Source organism: Lagopus muta, chromosome 8, assembly GCF_023343835.1.
Source record: "Lagopus muta isolate bLagMut1 chromosome 8, bLagMut1 primary, whole genome shotgun sequence".
Taxonomy (NCBI): domain Eukaryota; kingdom Metazoa; phylum Chordata; class Aves; order Galliformes; family Phasianidae; genus Lagopus; species Lagopus muta.
Genome location: NC_064440.1, coordinates 31,464,020 through 31,483,903, shown reverse-complemented (window position 1 = coordinate 31,483,903; position 19,884 = coordinate 31,464,020). Strand labels below are relative to the sequence as shown.

General features: G+C 42.6%; 3 protein-coding genes across 6 annotated transcripts in view; 2 read left to right on the top strand and 1 right to left on the bottom strand.

Annotated features, from left to right (window-relative positions):
- Positions 1-4,156, bottom strand: part of NCKAP1 (NCK associated protein 1) — a 66,605-nt gene extending 62,449 nt beyond the window's left edge. For 2 of the 3 annotated variants that reach the window (XM_048953574.1, XM_048953576.1), the window contains exons 1-3: positions 3,413-3,432; positions 2,446-2,533; positions 431-614 (exon numbers count right to left, since the gene is read on the bottom strand). The gene's annotated coding sequence lies outside the window, so the exon portion shown is untranslated. Of the gene's footprint in view, positions 1-430; positions 615-2,445; positions 2,534-3,412; positions 3,433-3,995 lie in introns of those variants that run through there. The other variant, XM_048953575.1, reaches the window with a different exon arrangement.
- A 114-nt stretch (positions 4,157-4,270) lies between these two features.
- Positions 4,271-10,332, top strand: DUSP19 (dual specificity phosphatase 19). The gene is made up of 4 exons (XM_048953581.1): positions 4,271-4,555; positions 4,630-4,676; positions 5,822-5,974; positions 9,037-10,332. The coding sequence occupies exons 1-4, from the start codon at positions 4,336-4,338 to the stop codon at positions 9,256-9,258; spliced, it is 642 nt and encodes a 213-aa protein (XP_048809538.1). The 5' UTR covers positions 4,271-4,335; the 3' UTR covers positions 9,259-10,332.
- Positions 10,333-10,469: 137 nt separating this feature from the next.
- On the top strand, positions 10,470-17,910 carry NUP35 (nucleoporin 35). 2 transcript variants are annotated; one of them, XM_048953578.1, is made up of 9 exons: positions 10,470-10,617; positions 10,964-11,134; positions 12,332-12,459; positions 14,059-14,119; positions 14,676-14,817; positions 15,198-15,267; positions 15,358-15,486; positions 16,861-17,025; positions 17,337-17,910. In XM_048953578.1, the coding sequence occupies exons 1-9, from the start codon at positions 10,584-10,586 to the stop codon at positions 17,412-17,414; spliced, it is 978 nt and encodes a 325-aa protein (XP_048809535.1). In that variant the 5' UTR covers positions 10,470-10,583; the 3' UTR covers positions 17,415-17,910. The 2 variants fall into 2 exon arrangements, with proteins under 2 accessions (XP_048809535.1, XP_048809536.1); XM_048953579.1 differs by lacking the exons at positions 10,470-10,617; positions 10,964-11,134; positions 12,332-12,459 and adding an exon at positions 12,488-12,668.
- The last annotated feature ends 1,974 nt before the right edge of the window (positions 17,911-19,884 follow it).

Genomic DNA, 19,884 nt, shown 5'->3' with positions numbered 1-19,884 from the left:
AAAAGAGAAACTTGAGTATAAGTGGGAGTGGAAAGCAGATTCTGCTTGTTTTAAGTATACATAGACAGGAGCTGTGCCAGATCTTCCTCACACCAGGTCTCAAGGATGCCTTGAACACTTCAGTTTTGCAGTCTGTCCCACTCCTCAGCACTCATGACTCAACACGATTTCTGACACATTATAAAAATACACGTCTTCATATCAGTGAATCAGCCTGCTCATGCATGTGGATTGCTCACAAAGCGTGGTGAGAACAGAGAGGAATGCCTCAGTAAGTTTCCCTGAAGTCCTGACTTGGATTATGTGCTCAGCTTTGCTTCTGGGGAAATATCCCTGCAGCACTAAGTGGAGACATCCCAAGGGGAACACCACTGGTTCATGCTGGCAAGAACCAGCAAACTGTTGGAATAAATAAAGTGAAGCTGCCTACCTTCATTGCAGGGATAGAAGATAGTCTTTGGAGTAGGTCAACAGCCGTACCCAAGATTATTAGGATGAAGGGTCTCCAATTGCTCGCAGTCTTTTGAAGCATGAAATTGTCTTTCATGTTTGTTATCAGAGTAGGATGACCAACTTACCAATCCACTCCACCGTTCCCCTTCCTTCCTGTGATCCTAGAAAAAAAAAAACAACCCTGTAATAATTAACAAGCTTAGTTTTTTAGGCCTGTACAGCTCAACTCAGTGATGTGATCTCCATGCACAAAAAGGAACAATCCTAGCAGGTTTATCACTCTTCACAACACCCAGTTCAGAAGAGTCCTTGCTACAAATTCGTTCCTCCCTGGGAAATGCCATTTCCACCTTCCGTCGCACTTGAGTAGCGTATTTATTACTTACATTTTACACTTCCTGAAGTTCCCAGGCATGTTACTGGGTACCAAGACAAAGTAGGGAGTATCTGCTCCTTCCTTCGTGATGCAAGACAGACCTACACAGCTGGGCTGAAGGACAGTTCATTCCTGAGTGACATTGCTCACACTTAGCTGGGACTCTAGTTCTCTTCTAGAAAATTCTTTTCATTCCTTTCAGAAGTAGATCCATTTGTATTCATAACAAGTCTTAAGCATGAAAACTGACAGGTAAGAATCAGTAGCTATCTCTCAGTCAAAACTTCTCTACGTGAGGGAAATGGCACAGGACACGGATGTGTACAAAACAAATGCCTCTGACAAGAACTATGGCGTTCTGTTCCTCTAGACTCGCTCTAGGCATCCTGCCACGTGCCATCTTGTCCTACTGCTTAGGTTGTGAATTATTCTGACCTTATTCCTCAAAGCTCCTGTCTTCTTCAGCAGTAGGAAGGGCAGCAGGAGTAGGCATTGTGTCTTGACAACTTTGCAAAGCTGAAACTGGAACTCTGTACCAGGTTATGGCCTCCACACTGTGTGAGGCACACCATTCTGGAATGTACAAGGCAGGGAAGTCACTGCTGGAAGTATGCAGCAGCACAAATGGTAGGGAAACATTTATTATGCCAGAGTGTTGTGCTGTGCCAGAAGGTCAGTATGGACATGACCTGCCTGTTCCAAAGGAACCACGTACCACCAAGTGCTTTGTCAAGTGATGAATACATGCAGTATGATTTACTATGTAAGCTACTCCTTGCACTTGTTTAAAATTTCTTGAATATGATCATCTTCAAATAGCACAATGCATTCCAGAAAAGGCTTACAAGAACCTCACAAAACAGCACTATTACTCCCCACTCCCACTCTGATTACTTCCCGATGCATTCCATGGTCATGCTTGCCTTTCTCATCACCACAGTACATTCATGATTCACAGTCATTCTGTGATCAACCAGTACACATAGTTATTTTCAGCTTGTCACTATTTTCAGCTTATGAACTTCCATACTACAGCAGAGGCTTGTATTGTTAGTTAGATATTAACTAACAATATTTTGATTTCGGCATCATTTCTCTTATTATAGTCCTCAAAATCATCTAGTTATTTCAGTTGGAAATGTAATATTAATAGCATACTACCTGTGTTTCATTCTCTGCTTCAGTTAAATTATTGCTATAAGCAATCTATCATAAATTCTTGGTGCACTTTGCAATCAAGTTCAACCCTCTACCATGCACATTCTTTGCAGTACAAGGCTGGTTTCTCAAAATCAGCTATCTGGAATGTCTGACTATTTCTGATAGAATCTGGCTCTTCTGCATAGATGAGTAAGAGCAGTATCTAGGCCAGAATGAACAGAAGGAAATAAATACAGCAGAGAGATGATATTATCACATGGGCTTTCTGAATACGTACATTTTCTGTAACAATTACCTTTTTTGTTTTCTATCTGACAAACACTAGAACAGGTTCTGCTAAATTTCTTGACAGAAAACAGAAGAACTATGAACTTAAAGACAGCTTACAGCTCTACTGCATAGGTAGAGAGCTTGTTCAAGAACTGAAGATTCAGCAAGACCATAAACACACTCACCCAACAACAGGGAGACAGCACCCAACTCCTGTCACATCTTCAGAGAAGTTTTCTATCTTTGAGAAACAGCACAAGAGAAAGTGTTCACCTGTGAAATGAGATACCAGTTTAAAACTCCATTCTCACAATCTTTTCTTCTATCACGGAATATATGGTGACAGCAACAAGTAAACGCCTGCATGACAAAAAAAACAAAAACGGTGCTTGTTAATATCTGGGCTTGTTAGCTTTCAGTGTGCTTACACTGACGCAGTAATCAATATCACATAAATTCCTCAATGAATATCCGCAGAATACTTGCACTTCACAGATAACAGAACAGATTTCGTGTCCAGCAGGGACCCCTGGTGGTTAGTGTAGTTATGGCAATGACAAACATTCCTGGCAAAAGTTGGATCAGCCACTCTGAAACCAGCTTCTTCACCGCGTTCACGTGAACTGCAGTCTACCTCAGGTATCAAGGAACAATATATAACCGTATTATCATCTTTTAGCCGTAGGAATCTTACAAGTCTGTAAGAGCTTAGCCTTGCAAGCTCTCACGCCCTGTCCTTGCGTGGTGCAGAAGCCAATTACGAGGCAAATCCTAGAGCCCTGCTCCTCCAGAGGCAGGCTTCTGAGTCTGAACTACAAGCAAATACTTCGCCAAGTTGCCTGACAGAAGAGGCTCCCTGCACTCTTGCAGGATACTCTACAGCTCTTGTTTTTTCTCTGTTTCTTAAGGACAGCTATAGCAAACTAATACACCTTAAAATCATATGCTATCAAACAGCATTCACTTACTGCCTTTCAGCTGACCTACCTCACCAAAATTATCTACCAGGCCTTGGAAAAAAAACAAAACTTTTAAGTCATTAATACTTTAAGGTAACCACAGTGTATAAACAATGGATATTAAGATGTTATAACCACAAGAGAATTAGGTAAAATAGATTAGGACAATAAGGGGAATAAATGGAAGGCTTACCTACAGAAAGCACCAAAAGAAGGGGTCTCCAAAAGACACCCTTCCCCACTGGTAGCCAGCTCTTAAATAGGTCTAGGAGGGCTGGAGCCTGGCTGCACCCCTTCCGGCAGCACAGGTGAATTGCCTTCACCTGTGCTCCTCTGGCTGACTCACGGCTTGCCTCAGGTGATCAGAGGTTCAGGCCGTAACTCAGCAGTTCCCATACACACTGTAAGCCACAACTCACTTTCAAGGAAGCTATTAAATACACATCTGTCGTGCAGATTTTTACAAAATCTCACGCTTGTATTTAGAAAGTACTTTCGGATGTAGACAAGGATTGCTGTAAGTCACACGTAGCCTTCTGTCGGCATCTCTGCTCCGTGCTCCTGTCCCTACCCTGACCCTTCTCCTTAGCTTTATTTCCTGGTTTTGACTCTTGCTTTCCCAAACGCAGCAGAATTCTGCCTTTCTCAGATAAACTTCATTTCATAACCGAATTCCTGTGAAATAATCGCCTCCGGCAGAGCCCAGAATAACTCACAGCGCTGCAGTCCCCAGCACTATCCTCCGCTTCTTGAACTGCATTTGTCGGCTTCCTTACCGGAGCTACAACGCCCGGCTCGGTTCTGTAGCTGCTTCTGGGGAAGGATCATTTCAGAGCCATCGCACGGATACTTAGGGATATTTCAACATCAGAGGGCACGGTGAGACGTAGTAATTCACAAGCCTTTATCCCACGAACCGACACAGAGGATGTCGCTGATAAAAGGAGCACCTTTAACGGCGCCCGCCTCCCTGAGCGCGGCAAGGCGGGCAGCGCCTCTTCTACCGCCCGCCCCCTCAGGGCCGCGCACCCAAGCGCCGCCCTCAGCGGGCCGGCAGCCGGCGGGGCCGCCTCGTGCGCGGGGCCAGGCGGCGGCGGGCAGCCGAGCGGCCGTGCCATGCACTCCCTCGCTCAGGAGATCAGGAATTTCTCTAAGGCCAACCTGCGGAAGCAGCGCACGCGGGTGACGACGCTGACGGGCCGGAGGATCATCGAGACGTGGCGGGGCGCCTGCCTGCAGGTGGAGGAGGAGGCGGAGGCGGTGCCCGGCGGCGGCTTCGTGCGGGACCTGAGCTGCGACCTGCAGGTCGGCGCCGCGCGGCCCTGGCTGCTGTTGGGTGAGTGAGCGAGGCGGGCGGCGGGGCCTCTCGGCGCCGCGGGGCCGCCATGCGACGGGTTGCTCTCTCCTCAGGGTCGCAGGACGCCGCTCACGATCTGGAGACCCTCAGGAAGCATAAGGTAACGCCGCAGCGCGTCTGGCATGCTGATTTGGCGCGGGTTTCGTTCTTCGAGACTGACATATTTTCGAGTGGCGTGAAGGGAAGTGGCAACGTCGTAGCTGCGTGTGTGAGGGCTCGGCGAGGAGCTGGGACGTGCCGCTGTTTGACGCGGCTGATCCCCGCGTTGCCCTCAGTGCAGATGTCAGCTGAGCAGAGCCAGATGTGCGTGCCTGTGGGGCTGAGAGAGGGAAGGCAGCGGCTCCAAGGCCGTCCTCAGCACTGGTGCTTCTACCCTCCTCCATCTGAGTGAGGGGACAATAAGGTCTTTAGGACGTTCTGCAGGACGGGGAGTGCGCTACTCTGGTGGCTGTTGCAATCTAAACATCAGTTCCCTGTCAATGAAAACAATGTAAGCCAGCCATGGCTTGAGCAGAGTAGAGGTGGTAGGAGGCCAGGCTTAGTCTCTCCTGCCAAGCATTGGTGTAGTTTACTCAGGGATCCTCGTGATCCAGTAAGCTGTGCAGGTACCTGAGCAGCATAAATGGGGGGCTGATGGGCGAGGGCAGGCTTAAAATTTGGGGAGTTACTGGATGATCTCTGCTCTCCCACCGCTTCTCATTTTCCACCTGTATGCTGGCAACTTCCTTTGCTGCTGAAAGTCCTTCCTTCAGTCCATATGTTTGGGTAAGCACAGATCTTTACATTTCCTCGTATTCATCCTGAGAGGGTAAAATAGAGCTTTTCAAGCACATGGTGTGTAGCAGGAATTTTAAAGCTCATTGTCCAGATTGTCTGACAGATCTCGTGCCAGTGACCTTCCCTAGATAGTAAGTCTTCCTCACCGTCATACTCAGCACTGAGGTGTTAACCATCACCTATCAACGTATTATAGAATCAGAGAATGATTTGAGTTGGAAGGCACCCCTGAAGGCCTCCAGTCCAAGTCCTCCACAATGAATACCTACAGCTTGATTAGGCTGCCCTGAGCCTGATTCAGCCTGATCTTGAGTGAACTTGAAGAAAAGCACACCATAGATGGACATACATCTGGACAGTGTTGTTGTAGAAGTTACAATCTGTTTATGTCTAAAGAATAATATAACCTTGTTACTGCTTATTTTGCTTGCTGTCTTCAGAATCTTTTTTTTTTTTTTTTAAACTTAGGTTACACATATTCTAAATGTAGCCTATGGAGTCCAAAATGCCTTCCTTAATGACTTCATATACAAGACCATATCTATATTGGACCTTCCAGAAACTGATATCACCTCCTATTTCCCAGAATGCTTTGAGTTTATTGAGAAAGCCAAAATCCAGGTACAGTATATCTATACAATATAACTATACAGTATGGTTATTTATTACCTCCTCTTCAATCTAAACAGCTGGCTCTGTCAAAAGCTGTGTATCCACATACAGTTATGTACCAAGACTATCAGAGAATGGGTTAATAGCTTGAGCCATCCAGTGATTTTAACTGCTGATAAAATCCTGAGAAGTCACCACACAGGGAGTAGGATGAGTGACCTGCGTTTGGGGGTTGGTTAGCTGCTTTACATGTAAAACCAAGAGGGATGACTCCTATTTGTTAAACTTGGCCTTACTGTTTAATTTATATCAGTGGTAGCTTTGACACTATGACCTGACAACCAGACATTGTTATACATTATTTGACTATTTCTACCATATTCATTATTTACACAGTTTGAGATAAAAGAAGATAATCTTGCCCCAGTTGGCTTTGTGTCACACAATGTTCTTTCCTTCTCTCATGTATCATTTACAAGCTATGTGATACACATTATCACTTAGTGACCTGCTCGAGGTTTCTTGTTACTGTTTCCACTTCATTTCTAAATGAGACTTGCCATTCCTAACTCCACAAAGTTGATTTCTACCTCTGGTATTTATGTTCCAGTTACTATTTTGTAAACTAGGGAGTTCTCCTGCTTATTCCCCCCCCCACCCACCCTCCATCAGTGCTAGTGATTTCGTAATGAAGATCAGGTAGTGGAATAGGTGTTCTATAAGATTAGTTCATGAAAAATATAAGTAATTAAAAACCACCTCACATTCTTCTCTGCATAATACCGTTGGCTATTTCAAGTCAATGTTAAAAGACCTTATGATGAGATGTATCATGAAGTGCTATTTTGTGTAAGTAATTACAAAGAGATGCTGCAGTTTCATCTCCTAAGGTGGGGGGCAAGGGATATTCACTGATGAGAAAGTTTAGATGTATAAGAAATTGTAACCAGGACGTGGTTAACTTAGGAGAAACACTTACATTGAAGAAGTGAGAAAAGTGTGCACTGTGCTATGAGTCCCTGGCAGTTACTGCTTGTAACAGGATTGAGTTTACTAACACTTGTTAACTGCTCGAGTCTGTAGACATTGTGGTACAAATGCTGAGGTCACCACCTCTTTCTCTAGGCTGCAAATTAGCAGACAGATTTTCCATGACATGCTAGGTAACCAGTGTCAATAATATTGCTCATACCTAATGCAAAATTAGTGCTAAAGTCACCTCTGTATAAACCAGCAATAGATTTTACCAAGGAAAAGTAAATGCGTTCAGTGTTATATTTGGTTTAATATTATTGGCATGTTTTCAAATCTACTCTGTGGAGTAAGTGTGAGAAGGAAAATGAAAATGTTCCCAATGGACAGTGGGAAGGGGATGTGATTTCCATTGAAGAAGAAAAGAGGTAGTATTGTGATCAGTGAGGACTGTAAACTCAATTTCATACTTCATCTTGTAATTTAGGTTGGAGTATTTTTGGAGCAGGAATCATTTTACACTCTGTGTATATCAATACAGCAGATAATTGGAACTTCCAGGTCTGTGTAAGTCATAAGGTTCCTGCAGCCCAATTGTTCTTTTTTTTTCTTCTTCTAAGTAAAAGGCCCATTTAATAATTCGTGCACGATAAGGACAGACAGAACAGACTACTTATGTCAAGAATATATTTGTGTAGCCTCAAATAACCAAGTGTGTTCTGTCACATTTCAGTATCTTTATTTGACATTTGCAGTAGCCAATCTCAAAAGCACCACCACTATCACTTGGCAAGCAGTTTGGATTGAGCCTTTGCCAGGCCAGAATCTGGTATACAAAAGTGACACTATCACAACACCTGGTCGTTGTAAAGCTGGCCTACACCACACTGAGTTGTCTAGATGTCTTTGTGCCTAGTATTTTGTGAATGAAATTTACAACATGTTTTTGAAGATTCATTCGGGTGTCTCAAGGGTTATGTAAAAAGTGTTCAAGCAGGCTGAAAAATACTGATTTTTGTATGCAATTCAAGATAAGCTTGAATTTAACCACTAGGAGAAAGATTTGTGAATTCCTGGGAAGTTGAGTACAGACAGATACTTAATCCCCAAGTAAGGGGCCTTAGTTGAACCACCTGCACCAACAATTGTACTAGTCATACAATAGCGAAAAGGAGATTTATTGCAAGTCATATAATGTTTTCTCTAATTTTCATGTTCCTATCTGCAATTCTGCTTAACCAAAATTTAAATAAAGAACTCCAGAACACGAAATAAACATGCAATTAACATTACAGGATGTTCTAATACCTGCCTCTATATCTAACTGTTTGCAATTGTAATGCTATAAGGGACAGAAAATATCACAATAATAGTAAGGTAACAAAGACTCTAGCTACAGCAAATGAGAAAGAACCCAATGAAAACTGGTAGGAGTACAGAAGGAAAGAGGAGCTTATTTAAAGAAGACCTCAAATACTTGGGGATCTCCAGAAAAATCCTCTTGCCTCCACTGCCAGCCCTTAAATGAGGTCGGGGAAGGGGTGGATCCTGGCTCCAGCCCTTCTGATCGCACAGTGTATTGCATGCACCTGAGCTCCCCCGGGTTGGCCCTGCCTTCCCACCAGGTGCTCAGTCACTGCTTTAGGCCACGACTTAGCATTGCCACTACAGCTGCCTTTTTGTGTTTTTAACTTGGTAACAACATACAGTCAATTTCCTTCCACGTTTCAAATAAAGTAAATTTTAAAGTTAGCGCCCAAGTAGATCAAGAGTCTTATTGTCCCAACTGTCCATGATCTGGTGTTTACGTGAGGAAGCTACTGCAAGGTCTTGGAGAAGAAGACAGAGAATGCTTTTTAGTTCTGAAACATTAGTGAGGTGTGAAGTATTGGCTAATCATCAAGTGGCCTAGGCTAGAAAACTATTTAGTTTGGGGCTCACGTATCTGTGTTTGGAGGTATTTATTTATGTATATATTTGCTTTGAGCTAAGCAAGGAACTTTTACTAAATATATTATAAATCGAGTTTTTTAGCTATAGTTTTTCGTTTTTATCTACTTCATGAATGTCCTCACTAATGTTTCGTTTGTTTCTCAAAGGATGGTGTGGTCCTGGTCCACTGTAATGCAGGAGTCTCCCGTGCAGCAGCAATAGTCATCGGTTTTCTGATGAATTCAGAAAGACTGAGTTTTGCTTCAGCCTTTTCCTTGGTAAAAAGTGTAAGGCCTTCTATTTGTCCCAATCCTGGCTTCATGGAACAGCTTCACAAGTACCAAGAACAGAATATAAAGGCAAATGGAAGCATAAATGATCACGACTGATCACGACTGGGAGAAGTGAAACAATCTGTTCTGACTATATAGTACCAGATGTTGGATGTACTTTAATCTCTTGTTTTGCAGTTCTCTTACAGGTGCACTTTAAAATCTTTCTCTATGTATTTTTTTTTCTGATGTTCACCTTTACACTCCAATTTTTCAGCATCTGGTGTAGAGGCCAAATGGTACTCGACTGACTTCACAGATGTTTTACCCAAGAGAAAGTTCTTCCCAGAGCAGTGAAAAAAGATAAAGTTTTTCTTGCTGTAGCGAGGAAAGAGACAGAATGATTTTTTTTTATTTTTTTAATGAATCACCAGAGAATGCAGGCAATGCAGAGAGGAAATAAAAAGGTAACTGGGATTATAAAGTTGCCCCACTTACTTTCATGCTAGACCAAATCTTTACATGTTCTAGCTGGTTGTAACACCTGGATAAGGTGTTAATATAAGGAAGTAGCTCGATATTGGGTCTTACATCTATGGAAAAACCATGGAGGATTTTATTTAATGTTATGGGCTAGCCAGCCATTAAATATGTATAAAAAATAAAGCAGATAGAGTCCACTGATGGAAGTAACAAGGTGTAGGATGCTTTAATGCCTCACTTCTTTATCCTGTTTCCCATCAGGCAGCAAATGGAAGTGCACTAGCATGATGTTTTCAAAGTCCTAGGAAACAAGCTATCAGGGTTTTGCTGTTGATGGTTTTATAGATCATTTGGGAGCAGGTAGGTAGTCACAAACATTTTTCTTATCTCAAAACTCTTTTGCTTCAGTCCCCTCTACCAATGCCCCCTCGCTCCATTCCACGCAGTATAAAGAACACACATCATAGGATAGGAACTCGGTTTATTTTTTTGTCACCCTGCTGACAGATCTCAGATGAGGTTGTGTTGTAAGATAGCATGTTTAGAAAAGAAAAATACAGAATCTGTGACAAAGACTTTGTTGATAGCAGTATTTATGTGGCCTTTGTGCCTGTTCTAAGTGGTTGGATACATTAACTTTCAACACACCAAAATAAACGCTGTGTGTGTGAATAACTGTGGTTTTAAATGAAATATATGTGAAATCTGGTTACTATTCCCTCGTCTTCATTTCCGAGGCGAACCGATCACTGCGCTTGCATTAGGACACGTCCGTGGGATACGACCCACAGCCCCGCCCCGCAGCCGCCTCCATTAGCGCGGCGAGCGGAGTGGGCGGGCACAGCTCGTGCCACCCTGCGTCACAAGATGGCGGCGGCGGCGGAAGTGACGGCGGGAGGAAGTTCCGGTCTGTTTGAAAGCGCCCGGCGGAGCTGCTGCTGCCTCTTCCCGCCGCCCGCATGGCCGGCTTCGCCATGGATCCGCCTCCCGCAGGTGAAGCCGCGCCGCTTTTCGCGCCGTTGCGTCGCGCGCGCAGCGATCGGGCGCGTGCCGGGCCGTTGGGTGGCGAGGGGCACCTCAGCGCTTGGCGCCGCTCGGCGCCCTCAGACACCGACGCGGGCCGCGGCGAGCTCGGCGGCCATGCGGGCCGCAGTTGCGAAATCGGCGAGGCAGCGATGAGGCGGGCGAGGGAGGAAGCCCGGGCTCGGCGGGGTTTCTTGCAAGTAGAAAGCACCCTTAAGGAAACCGCTGTGGGAAGCGGCGTGGTGCTGTTCGTTCTTCCATTCTTTTTATTGAACGGGCCGGAACATCTCACTGCTCCTTCTTTTCGTTGTCCCAGGAGCGGAGCCCATGACGCTGGGTTCCCCCACGTCCCCTAAGCCGGGCGCCAGCGCTCAGTTCCTGCCCGGCTTCCTGATGGGCGACCTGCCGGCGCCCGTCACCCCGCAGCCGCGCGCCCTGAGCGGCCCTGCCGTGGGCACCATGGACGTGAGGTCACCTTTGCTCGCAGGTCAGTGCTCTTCAGGTGCCGGAGAGTTGTCCTGAGCGTCGCACCTGGGTTCGTCCTGCTGCTTAGCTTGGGTTCTGTGCTAAGCAGCTGTGTTATTACAGCGCAGCTGTGTTATAACAGCACATCTGTGTTCAGTGGGGTTGGCTGGAGCTTTTCTCCGTGGGTTTATGATTAATGAATGATTTGTACTTTTCCCTTAAGTAGAAGCCTTGTAGGAAACTATAAATCGTCAGATAATTGCGTTTTATTGCACTGAATTGTTACTGCCACAAGAATATCAGCTATAGAAAAAGAGAAATGAGTAACATAGTAACCAAAGTGCGTGGTTAGGGGAATGTCATTGGAGCTTAGGCTGTGAACTTTTAAAGAAGAGCTTTAAGTAATGTGTTCTGACAGTTTGTGAATGTGTTACTCTGTTGAGTGAGGAGTACTGAAACTCCACTGAGCATTGCAAGGGACTTCTGAAAGGCTTAGCTGCTGTGTGTTTTGTAAGTGAGAACTATTAGGTCAAACTGCTTTCTTTGGGATAAACACAATAAAGCGGTTCAAAGGTTTATCACCATTTTTTTAGTCAGCGTAATTGTCTGTTACGTTGGAATTCTCACAGTTCAATATAAATATGTGGGAGTAATAATAAAGGAGATTAGCTAACTTAACTTCATCTTGTCCAAATTCATGCTAGTTCATGCTTTCAAGAGCTTATCTTTCTATTTAATGTAAAATTTCATGGGAAGGAAAGAAGTTTGTTCAGTGGGAATGCAATGGCATGGGCAATGTCTGTGCACGTTTTGATGTGGCTCTTTAGTACGTAATGTGCCTTCAAAGTCTTAAATGCTTTGCTTTTGCTTTTCTCTCTTAGAGAAGATTGTCTGGAACAGTTGAATTACATTAATAATTGCTTCAGAATGGGAAAATGTTGATATGATCAAAACTGCTTAAAAAGAACAAGTGCGCGTAGGATGTGTTTGACATCCAGAGATCTCAAAGTTTTAGGTGGTAGTTCTCTAAGGAGACGTTTTTGGACAAATACATGACATTCTTGCCTAAGATGTTCAAAGCTGAGCAGTTTGGTCAGCTGTTTTGTAAGCTAATGAAATGACTAAGTATTTCATAGCTAAATGCATTGTTAACTCTGACTGAAGAGCAACTTGCAGAGGCTAAAGTTAAAAGCTTCCTTTCATTCTGTTTTAACTTCAGGTGGCTCTCCCCCACAGCCTGTAGTCCCTACACATAAAGATAAAAGTGGTGCTCCACCAGTTAGAAGCATATATGATGAATTGTCTAGTCCTGGACTTGGATCTTCACCACTGACTTCAAGAAGAGCTGTAAGTGGTTTACGTACTGTCTTTTTTCTTAGCAGGCAAGGTCGGGTATCTTACAACTTCAGTGAGCACTTTACAACAGTTATTGCAACTGAGTTAGCAAAGTGACTGGTGAGTCTTCTGATCATGCAGATATGCACTCCAATCTTCTTGTGGGCCTGTTCCTGTGTCCTCTGAGAGCTTTGCTCATGGAACTACCTCTGATTTTTAAGGTATTTTTAAGAATGAGAAAATATGAACCGTGCCTCTGCTGTGCTTTGTATGTGGTAAACTCGGATTTGTTACAGCTTTTCATGTTCTTGTCAGTCTACGATGTTACCGTGTGGTCCAAATATGCTTTCCTTTTAGTAGCTGTAGTGGAAACGCTAATCACAGCCTGAAGCAGTGATTGAGCACCTGATGAGAAAGCAGGGCCATCCTAGGGGAGCTCAGGTGTAAGCAATGCACTGAGTGACTGGAAAGGGCTGGAGCCAGGATCCACCCCTTCCCAGACCTCATTTAGGGGTTGGCAGTGGAGGCGAGGGTAACTTTTACCAGAGATCCCTGCCTACCTGAGGCTTCCCAAAGGTAAGCAGCTCTTTTCCTTCCTTTCTATACCCGTGGCTGTTGCCTTTGGGCTCGTTCTCATTTGCTGTAGCCAAAGACTTTGCAACCCTGCTATTATCATCCCATTAGCGCAATACAGTAGGTAACAGCAACAATATTACCGAAACCCGAGGACATTTATACTGAGTAAAAGATCTGATCCAAACTTGGGCAGTGAGATGGAGTTAATCTTGAAAGAGCAACAGAAAAACATTTCTAGAAGGTTATGCTGACAGGAAACTCCCCTGCTTACTGCAACTGAGCAGTCAAGTGTTAGTGGATATTTTTGTCAATTAACATCTACTGATGTAAAGAGAAGGCATTTTTCTGAATGAACAGATTTTATTAAATGTTGTCTTCTGAGAGGCTTATTCTGAAAGTTTTTCAAGGAGGAGATCCCCTACTGCTTAAAAATAATAATAATAATGGTAATGAACAGCTCACAGTTGGAATGCAAGTTGCTAGGCAGACAGGTGCTCTAGTTTGTTTGATCTTTTGAAGAAATGCCATCACTAAGGATAAAAACACACTCAAATTGTTTCAAGAATTGAAAACTTTATATGGAGAAAATAACTACTTGAACAAATAGAACTTGACATTTGATTTCCTTCATTAAATATTGAAGTTACACTGATTAGTTTAGAGGGAAAGAAAGTAATGATGAGTACAAGTAGGGGCTATGCTCCATGATATATGCATTTTCTAGAAGATAAAAATCAGATGCTGGAAATCTCTCCTGCTGACATCCTTTCCATTAAGATGCATGTAGGGCGAATTGCTGGCTTACAGAAAGTCTTAGTAATCAGTTGGAAAAGCTAAAATGTAGTAGTTGAGATCTGCTGGGTGCTAGAATGTGTGAAATAAAGTTATGTTCATGTCTGATATTGATCTAAAAGGTTAGAAGTAACTGACGGCAGACATTGTTACTGCCTGATGGTTAAGTTTGCCTGGAAAAGGTCTGTTCTGATCTGAGGAGTGTACCTATAAGTATTATTTACTTTCTGTATTTTGATGCAGGGCAGCTTTTCTTTAACCCAGAGCCCATTGGTTGGAAACATGCCATCAACTCCTGGAGCAGGTAGATGTCCCATCAAAATTCTGAATGTATTTTCTTACTACTTTTCTTAATAGACAATGTTCAAACTACATCAACTCCTTGCAAATTTGCAAAGGAGCTGCACCTGTTCTTTTAACTAGCTTTTCAAAAAGTACATGGATGTGAATAGAAAATACCTCTCAACTCGTACTGATAGAATTTCAATCAACTTCACTTGTTCCTCACTCAGCATCTCTTGCTTGAGAAGTGTCTATATTTGAGCGAAGCTGCTGAGGTTGAAGGGTGGTTGTCCGTGTTGATAAGGCTTCCAATTTTCTGTATGAACACGTGGCTTCTTGCTAAGCTTAATTCTGAGTGTCTGGCTTGCCTTTGATGTCTGCTGTGTGGGGCTAAGGGAGGAAACCTGCTAACTAGTTGGAGAACTGACAAAATCTGGACCGACTGAATGTTTTTTTTGCAAATAGACCTCCTCTGCATTCTTCTGTGTACAAGTGAAATACTTAATACTGAACTTATTTTTCTCTGACTTGTCTTGCAAATGAATATGTTAAATGGTTAAATCATTTTAACTTAACAGCTTCAAGTATGTTCAGTCCTGCAAGTATTGGGCAGCCTAGAAAGACTACTCTGTCTCCAGCTCAACTAGATCCTTTCTATACTCAGGGTGATTCCCTAACTTCAGAAGATCAACTTGATGACACGTGGGTAACTGTATTTGGGTAAGTGAATTTCTGAAGTAGTTGAGAAACTGTGGGCAAGGTCTTAGCAATGTATGGAAACAAGTAGAGCTTGGGCACTGCTATTATTGGATGTTCCTAGGTCCTTCAGAAAGCACAACTGTGGTTAAAGGCAGCAGGTACACGTACCTGCTGTTTTAATGAAGAAGCTTAACTCTAAATGTATGTTATTAAGTTAGAAAGGCACCATTCTACCATTCCATTTATGGCAGATTAAAAATACGTACAAGTTATTCCTTATAAAATGTTATTGAACTACTGGTCTGTTCTGGATTTCTAGAAGCCCTGTGTGGAGTTGTATTCAATCACACAGAATCTTACACAACTCATCATTTTTTGGGGGAATTTTTCTTCTCTTTCAGATTTCCCCAAGCATCTGCTTCCTATATCCTTCTACAGTTTGCTCAGTATGGAAACATATTAAAGCATGTGGTATGTCTTAGTCTGAAGCTTATTTCTGAAAACATTCTGGCTCATTCTTTAAAAAGGCTGAGTTAACAGTTGTTATTTAATCACATACAGATGTCCAACACAGGAAATTGGATGCATATTCGATATCAGTCTAAGCTTCAAGCCCGAAAAGCCCTAAGCAAAGATGGAAGAATTTTTGGTGAATCCATCATGATTGGTGTCAAACCTTGTATAGATAAAGTAAGTTAACAGCTGCTCTCTTTTAAATATAAGCACTCTGCCTTTGGGATTCCTCTTCATTTCCCCTACTCACTTTTTCTATTTGAATAATAGAGCATATGTAGTTAAGTTAGATAAAATGTATTATATTCTATGTGAGTTTCTCTTAGTTATTTGATGAAATGCTGCTGAAGAGTATCACTAGGGATGCACTCTCTGAGGTATGGAAGCTGTAATGCGTAGAGTTATGTTGTTGTACATGATGTGAATTAAGATGATAACATCAGAGAACTGAGATATGTTTCCCAAAATGAAATTTGGTATTATTTATGTTGCTCTCATTTGTTTCTTGAATCTCTTGCCTCCTTTTTATGTGACTGCTTACCTGACTGACTCCTAAGTTTATTGTAGCAACTTAGGATTATAAATTTGTTAGCAGCACAGTCCCGATTCTGTTCTTCAACTTGTAGCATGGGAACACACATCCTGTTCTTGTAAGACTTAGGCATGGTTGTATTTGAGACTAATTTTTTAATGAACAGTTATTTTACTATATTAACTAGGCATTTCCAGTGCTCTTAGCACTGATTCCTGCAGCACTTTGTATTGAGTACAGTACACAGGCAATTGAGTCATTCTTCTGTAGTTCACAGATTTATTATTTTTTTTTTTAAGTCTCTTCTTATCCTAAGTGACAGTAAGGAGTAATACCAGCTTTAAAATGTAAACCAATCTCAAATAATGCTGTAGAAATGGAGCTTGAAATTACTTGGTGTTTTATCAGTTTGAAACATTTCTTATGCAGATTCAAATTCAGAAACAAAACAACTTTAGTGCCCCTTTCCTTCCTGGGCTTCTGGTCTCTTTTCTTACCTCGCCTACTATCTTGCTGTTCAGTGTCATTGACCGAGTTGCCTGTAACCCTGTACGTAATCATCTAAGACAAGGAATTCGCAGGCATCCCGTCTCTCAGTTGCTTTTGAATTCTTACTGTGTCTTTGGGTAGTGTTCACTTTAAAATATGAATAAATACATCCATAATCATCTGTGTTTTGGGGGCAAGAGATTGTGGGGATGAAGATGTCAAGCTACTTCTGTAGCTTCCCCTTACTGAAAAAAGTTGCTTCTCCAGGCTTGCTGCAAGTTTCGCCATTTTTTGTCTTCTCCGTACTGTTTCAAACTTGTCTATTGATTGTGTACTGATCATCAGACTATGAGCTTCCACTAGTTCTCTGTGGCATAATGCACCTTTTGCACCCTGTATTAAGTAGGTACTTGAGTGTAATCGTTGCTTTCTATGGGATGTGACTATGTTTATGAATTGGAGATAAACTTCTGAAGATTTAAATAGTGCTTTTTAGTATTGGCTTACGTTACTTCAATCCTCTTTTTAAGAGTGTGATGGACAACTTTGAAAGAAGCTCTGCATCCTCAATGTCTTCAGTTTTCACTCCACCTTCAAAAACTGTAAGCACACCAGTACAACCTGCAAGTACTACAAAGATTTCTACTATGAGACCTCTTGCAACAGCATACAAAGCTTCCACTAGTGACTACCAGGTATTTTAAGGGAAACAAGCGTGTGTTTTTGTGTAATCTTCTGTTAAGAGTGTGAGGCTGGGCACACATGAACTTTAATGTGACCTTAGCCTTTTTTCTCCTGTTATCACTGGTAAAGATGTGGTTTATGTGCATAGGCTTACAAAATCATTTAATAGATTTATTTACTTTTCAGAGGTTGAGGGCTTGTTCTGAAACGTCAAGATACTTTGTCAAAATACAGTAATGTATAGGAGAAGTGTGGTTTTTTAACATTAACCCTTGTGTGAACTAATTCTTTTTTCTTCCTTCTTTTTTTCCCTGTTTTCTAGGTGGTTTCAGACAGACAAACGCCTAAGAAGGATGAAAGCATTGTATCTAAAGCAATGGAATATGTGTTTGGCTGGTAATTGGCAACAAGAAGTAACACACTAAGTTGGTCAGGGTTGGAAATCTGCTGCTGGCGTCAGTGGTTAGTTGTATAACTACTAGTGTCAGTATTTTAATTTATATCACCTGCAGTGATGCCTTCATGCCTTCAGTGATTTCAGCAGACATGTAGCTTGCACTTTAAATGATTGCAATATACACATGGTTTTAAAAACTGCATCAGTGTAAATAAGTGTTTTTTTTCCTGTTTGTGCTCTGATTGCATGATTGTAGACAAAATACAAGCACTGACTTGGCTTCTATGATGACTTCATGTGAATTGCTTCCCAGTAAAGATGATGGGCTACTCGCAGGAAGAACACTATGTATAGCAGGCTTGTAGGGACTGTTCTTAATATATGTGATTTTAATTTTCTCATTTGGATTCATTGCTGTTCTAAAACTATCTTTGGCATCCTGTTCTAAACGTCACAGTGACTTTTTAACGGTTTTATTAATAAAGCTAAGTAAAGTTTTTCTAGGTTGTTTTTTACACAAGTATGAGTTCTGCTAGGAAATACTGTTTGTGTCACTCTTGAAGAAGTAGATGCTGCCTGATCTTTTTAGAAGTCTCTGCAGAGCAGATGCTGCTGACTATTGCTGAAGTACCAACCTCTGTTAAGACTAATTACGGTGCAAGTTTTGTTATGAGTAAGAATATACGGTTTAAATATTGGTATGTAAGTTACCTTCATGGGTGTTTTACAGCTGTGCACTCGATAATAATTATCAGTTTGTAGCCTTCCACACTGCAGAACATGGAGCTAAAGTAGCTGAATAGAAAAATGCAGCATTGGTGACCAGAGCTACTTTTGTTTTGGGATGCTTCGATGAATTCCTCCTAAGGCACTGGTTTAATGAAATTATTTGTATTTGACATTTAGCCCATCTTGAAGTTGTTTTTATGGAATCATACAGTGGCTTGTGTTGGAAGGGACCTTAATGATCATTCAGTTCCAGCTCCCCTGCTGTGGGCAGGGTTGCCACCTGCTAGGTCAGGCTGCCCTGGGTCCCATCCAACCTGGCCTTGAACACAGTGAACACATCCAGTGATGGGGCATCTACAACTTCTCTTGGCAGCCTATGTCAGTGTTTCACCACTCTGAAAGAAAAAATTCTTCTTAACATCTAATCTAAATCAACCCTCTTTTAGTTTAAAGCCATTCCTTCTTGTCCTATCCCTATCTACCTGTGTGAAAAGTGTGTCTTCCTCCTGTTTATAATCTAATATTTTAAGGCCACAATGAGGTCTCCCTGGAACCTACTCCAGACTGAACAAGGCCAGCTCTTCAGCTGTTTTTCATAAGAGAAGTGCTGTAGCCCGCTGCTCAACTCGGTGGCTCTTCTCTGGACTTGCTCCAACAGCTCCACGTCTTGTTATTGGGGACCCTGGTCCTGGATGTAGTACTGCAGATAGGACCTCATGAGAGCAGAGGATCACCTCCCTTGACCTGCTGGCTGCCCCTCTTTTGATGTCACCCAGGATGCAGTTACCTTCCAGGCTGCAAGTGCACACAACTAACTCATGTCTAGCTTTTTGTCCACTGGGATCCTCAAGTCTTCAGCGGGGCTGCCTTAAGGAGTTCTCTCAATCTGTATACATACCTGGGATTGCCCTGACTTAGGTGTACAGTACCTTGTGCTTGGCCTTGTTGCATCTCCTTAGTTCTGTTGGCCTGCTTCGCAAGCTTGTTCACGCTGCTTTGGACAGTGTTACTTTCTTCTGTTGTATCAACTGCATCACTGAGCTTAATGTCTGCAAACTCGCTAAGGATACGCTTAGCCCACTGTCTCAGTCATTCATTAAATGCTAAGGAGCACCAGTTGCAAGACATACCTGGGTGGCACTGCTTTTCACCAGCCTCCAACTGGGTTTAGATCTGTTGACAATAACTGACAGCATCCAACCAGTTCTTTACCCAAGAAACAGTTCAGCCTTCAAACCTGTATCTCCAATTTAAATATAAGAATGTGATGAGGAACCATGTCTGGATAGTTGACATCAAGTCTGGATAGATGACATCAGTTGCCCTTCCTTTGTCCACGGATGCCGTTATTCCAACTTTGAAGGCCACAATGTTGGTTGTAGATGTGCTCGTGGTAGAGCCATGCTGGCTGTCTCATATCACCTGTTTGCCTTGCATGTGCCTCAACACTATTTCCAGGAGGACCTGTTCAATGAACAGAGTTCAGCTCTCGGGTAACCGTTGATCCAGTGAGCACACAGTCTTTGAGATAGCTTGTCCCTCTTCCACTTGGAAAGAGAGTATTTTGAATTTCTGTGATTTTTAGAATGTTTTATTATTTTAAAACTTTTTTTTTTTTGTAAATCCTGTGGTTGTTCTGGGGGTAGGTCTTTCAGTTTGTGCTGGCAGTGAACTCAAAGTGAGGTTCCAGTTGCACCTGATTGTCGTGTTGCATCACACTGTGATATCTCAGTGTTCATCTGCT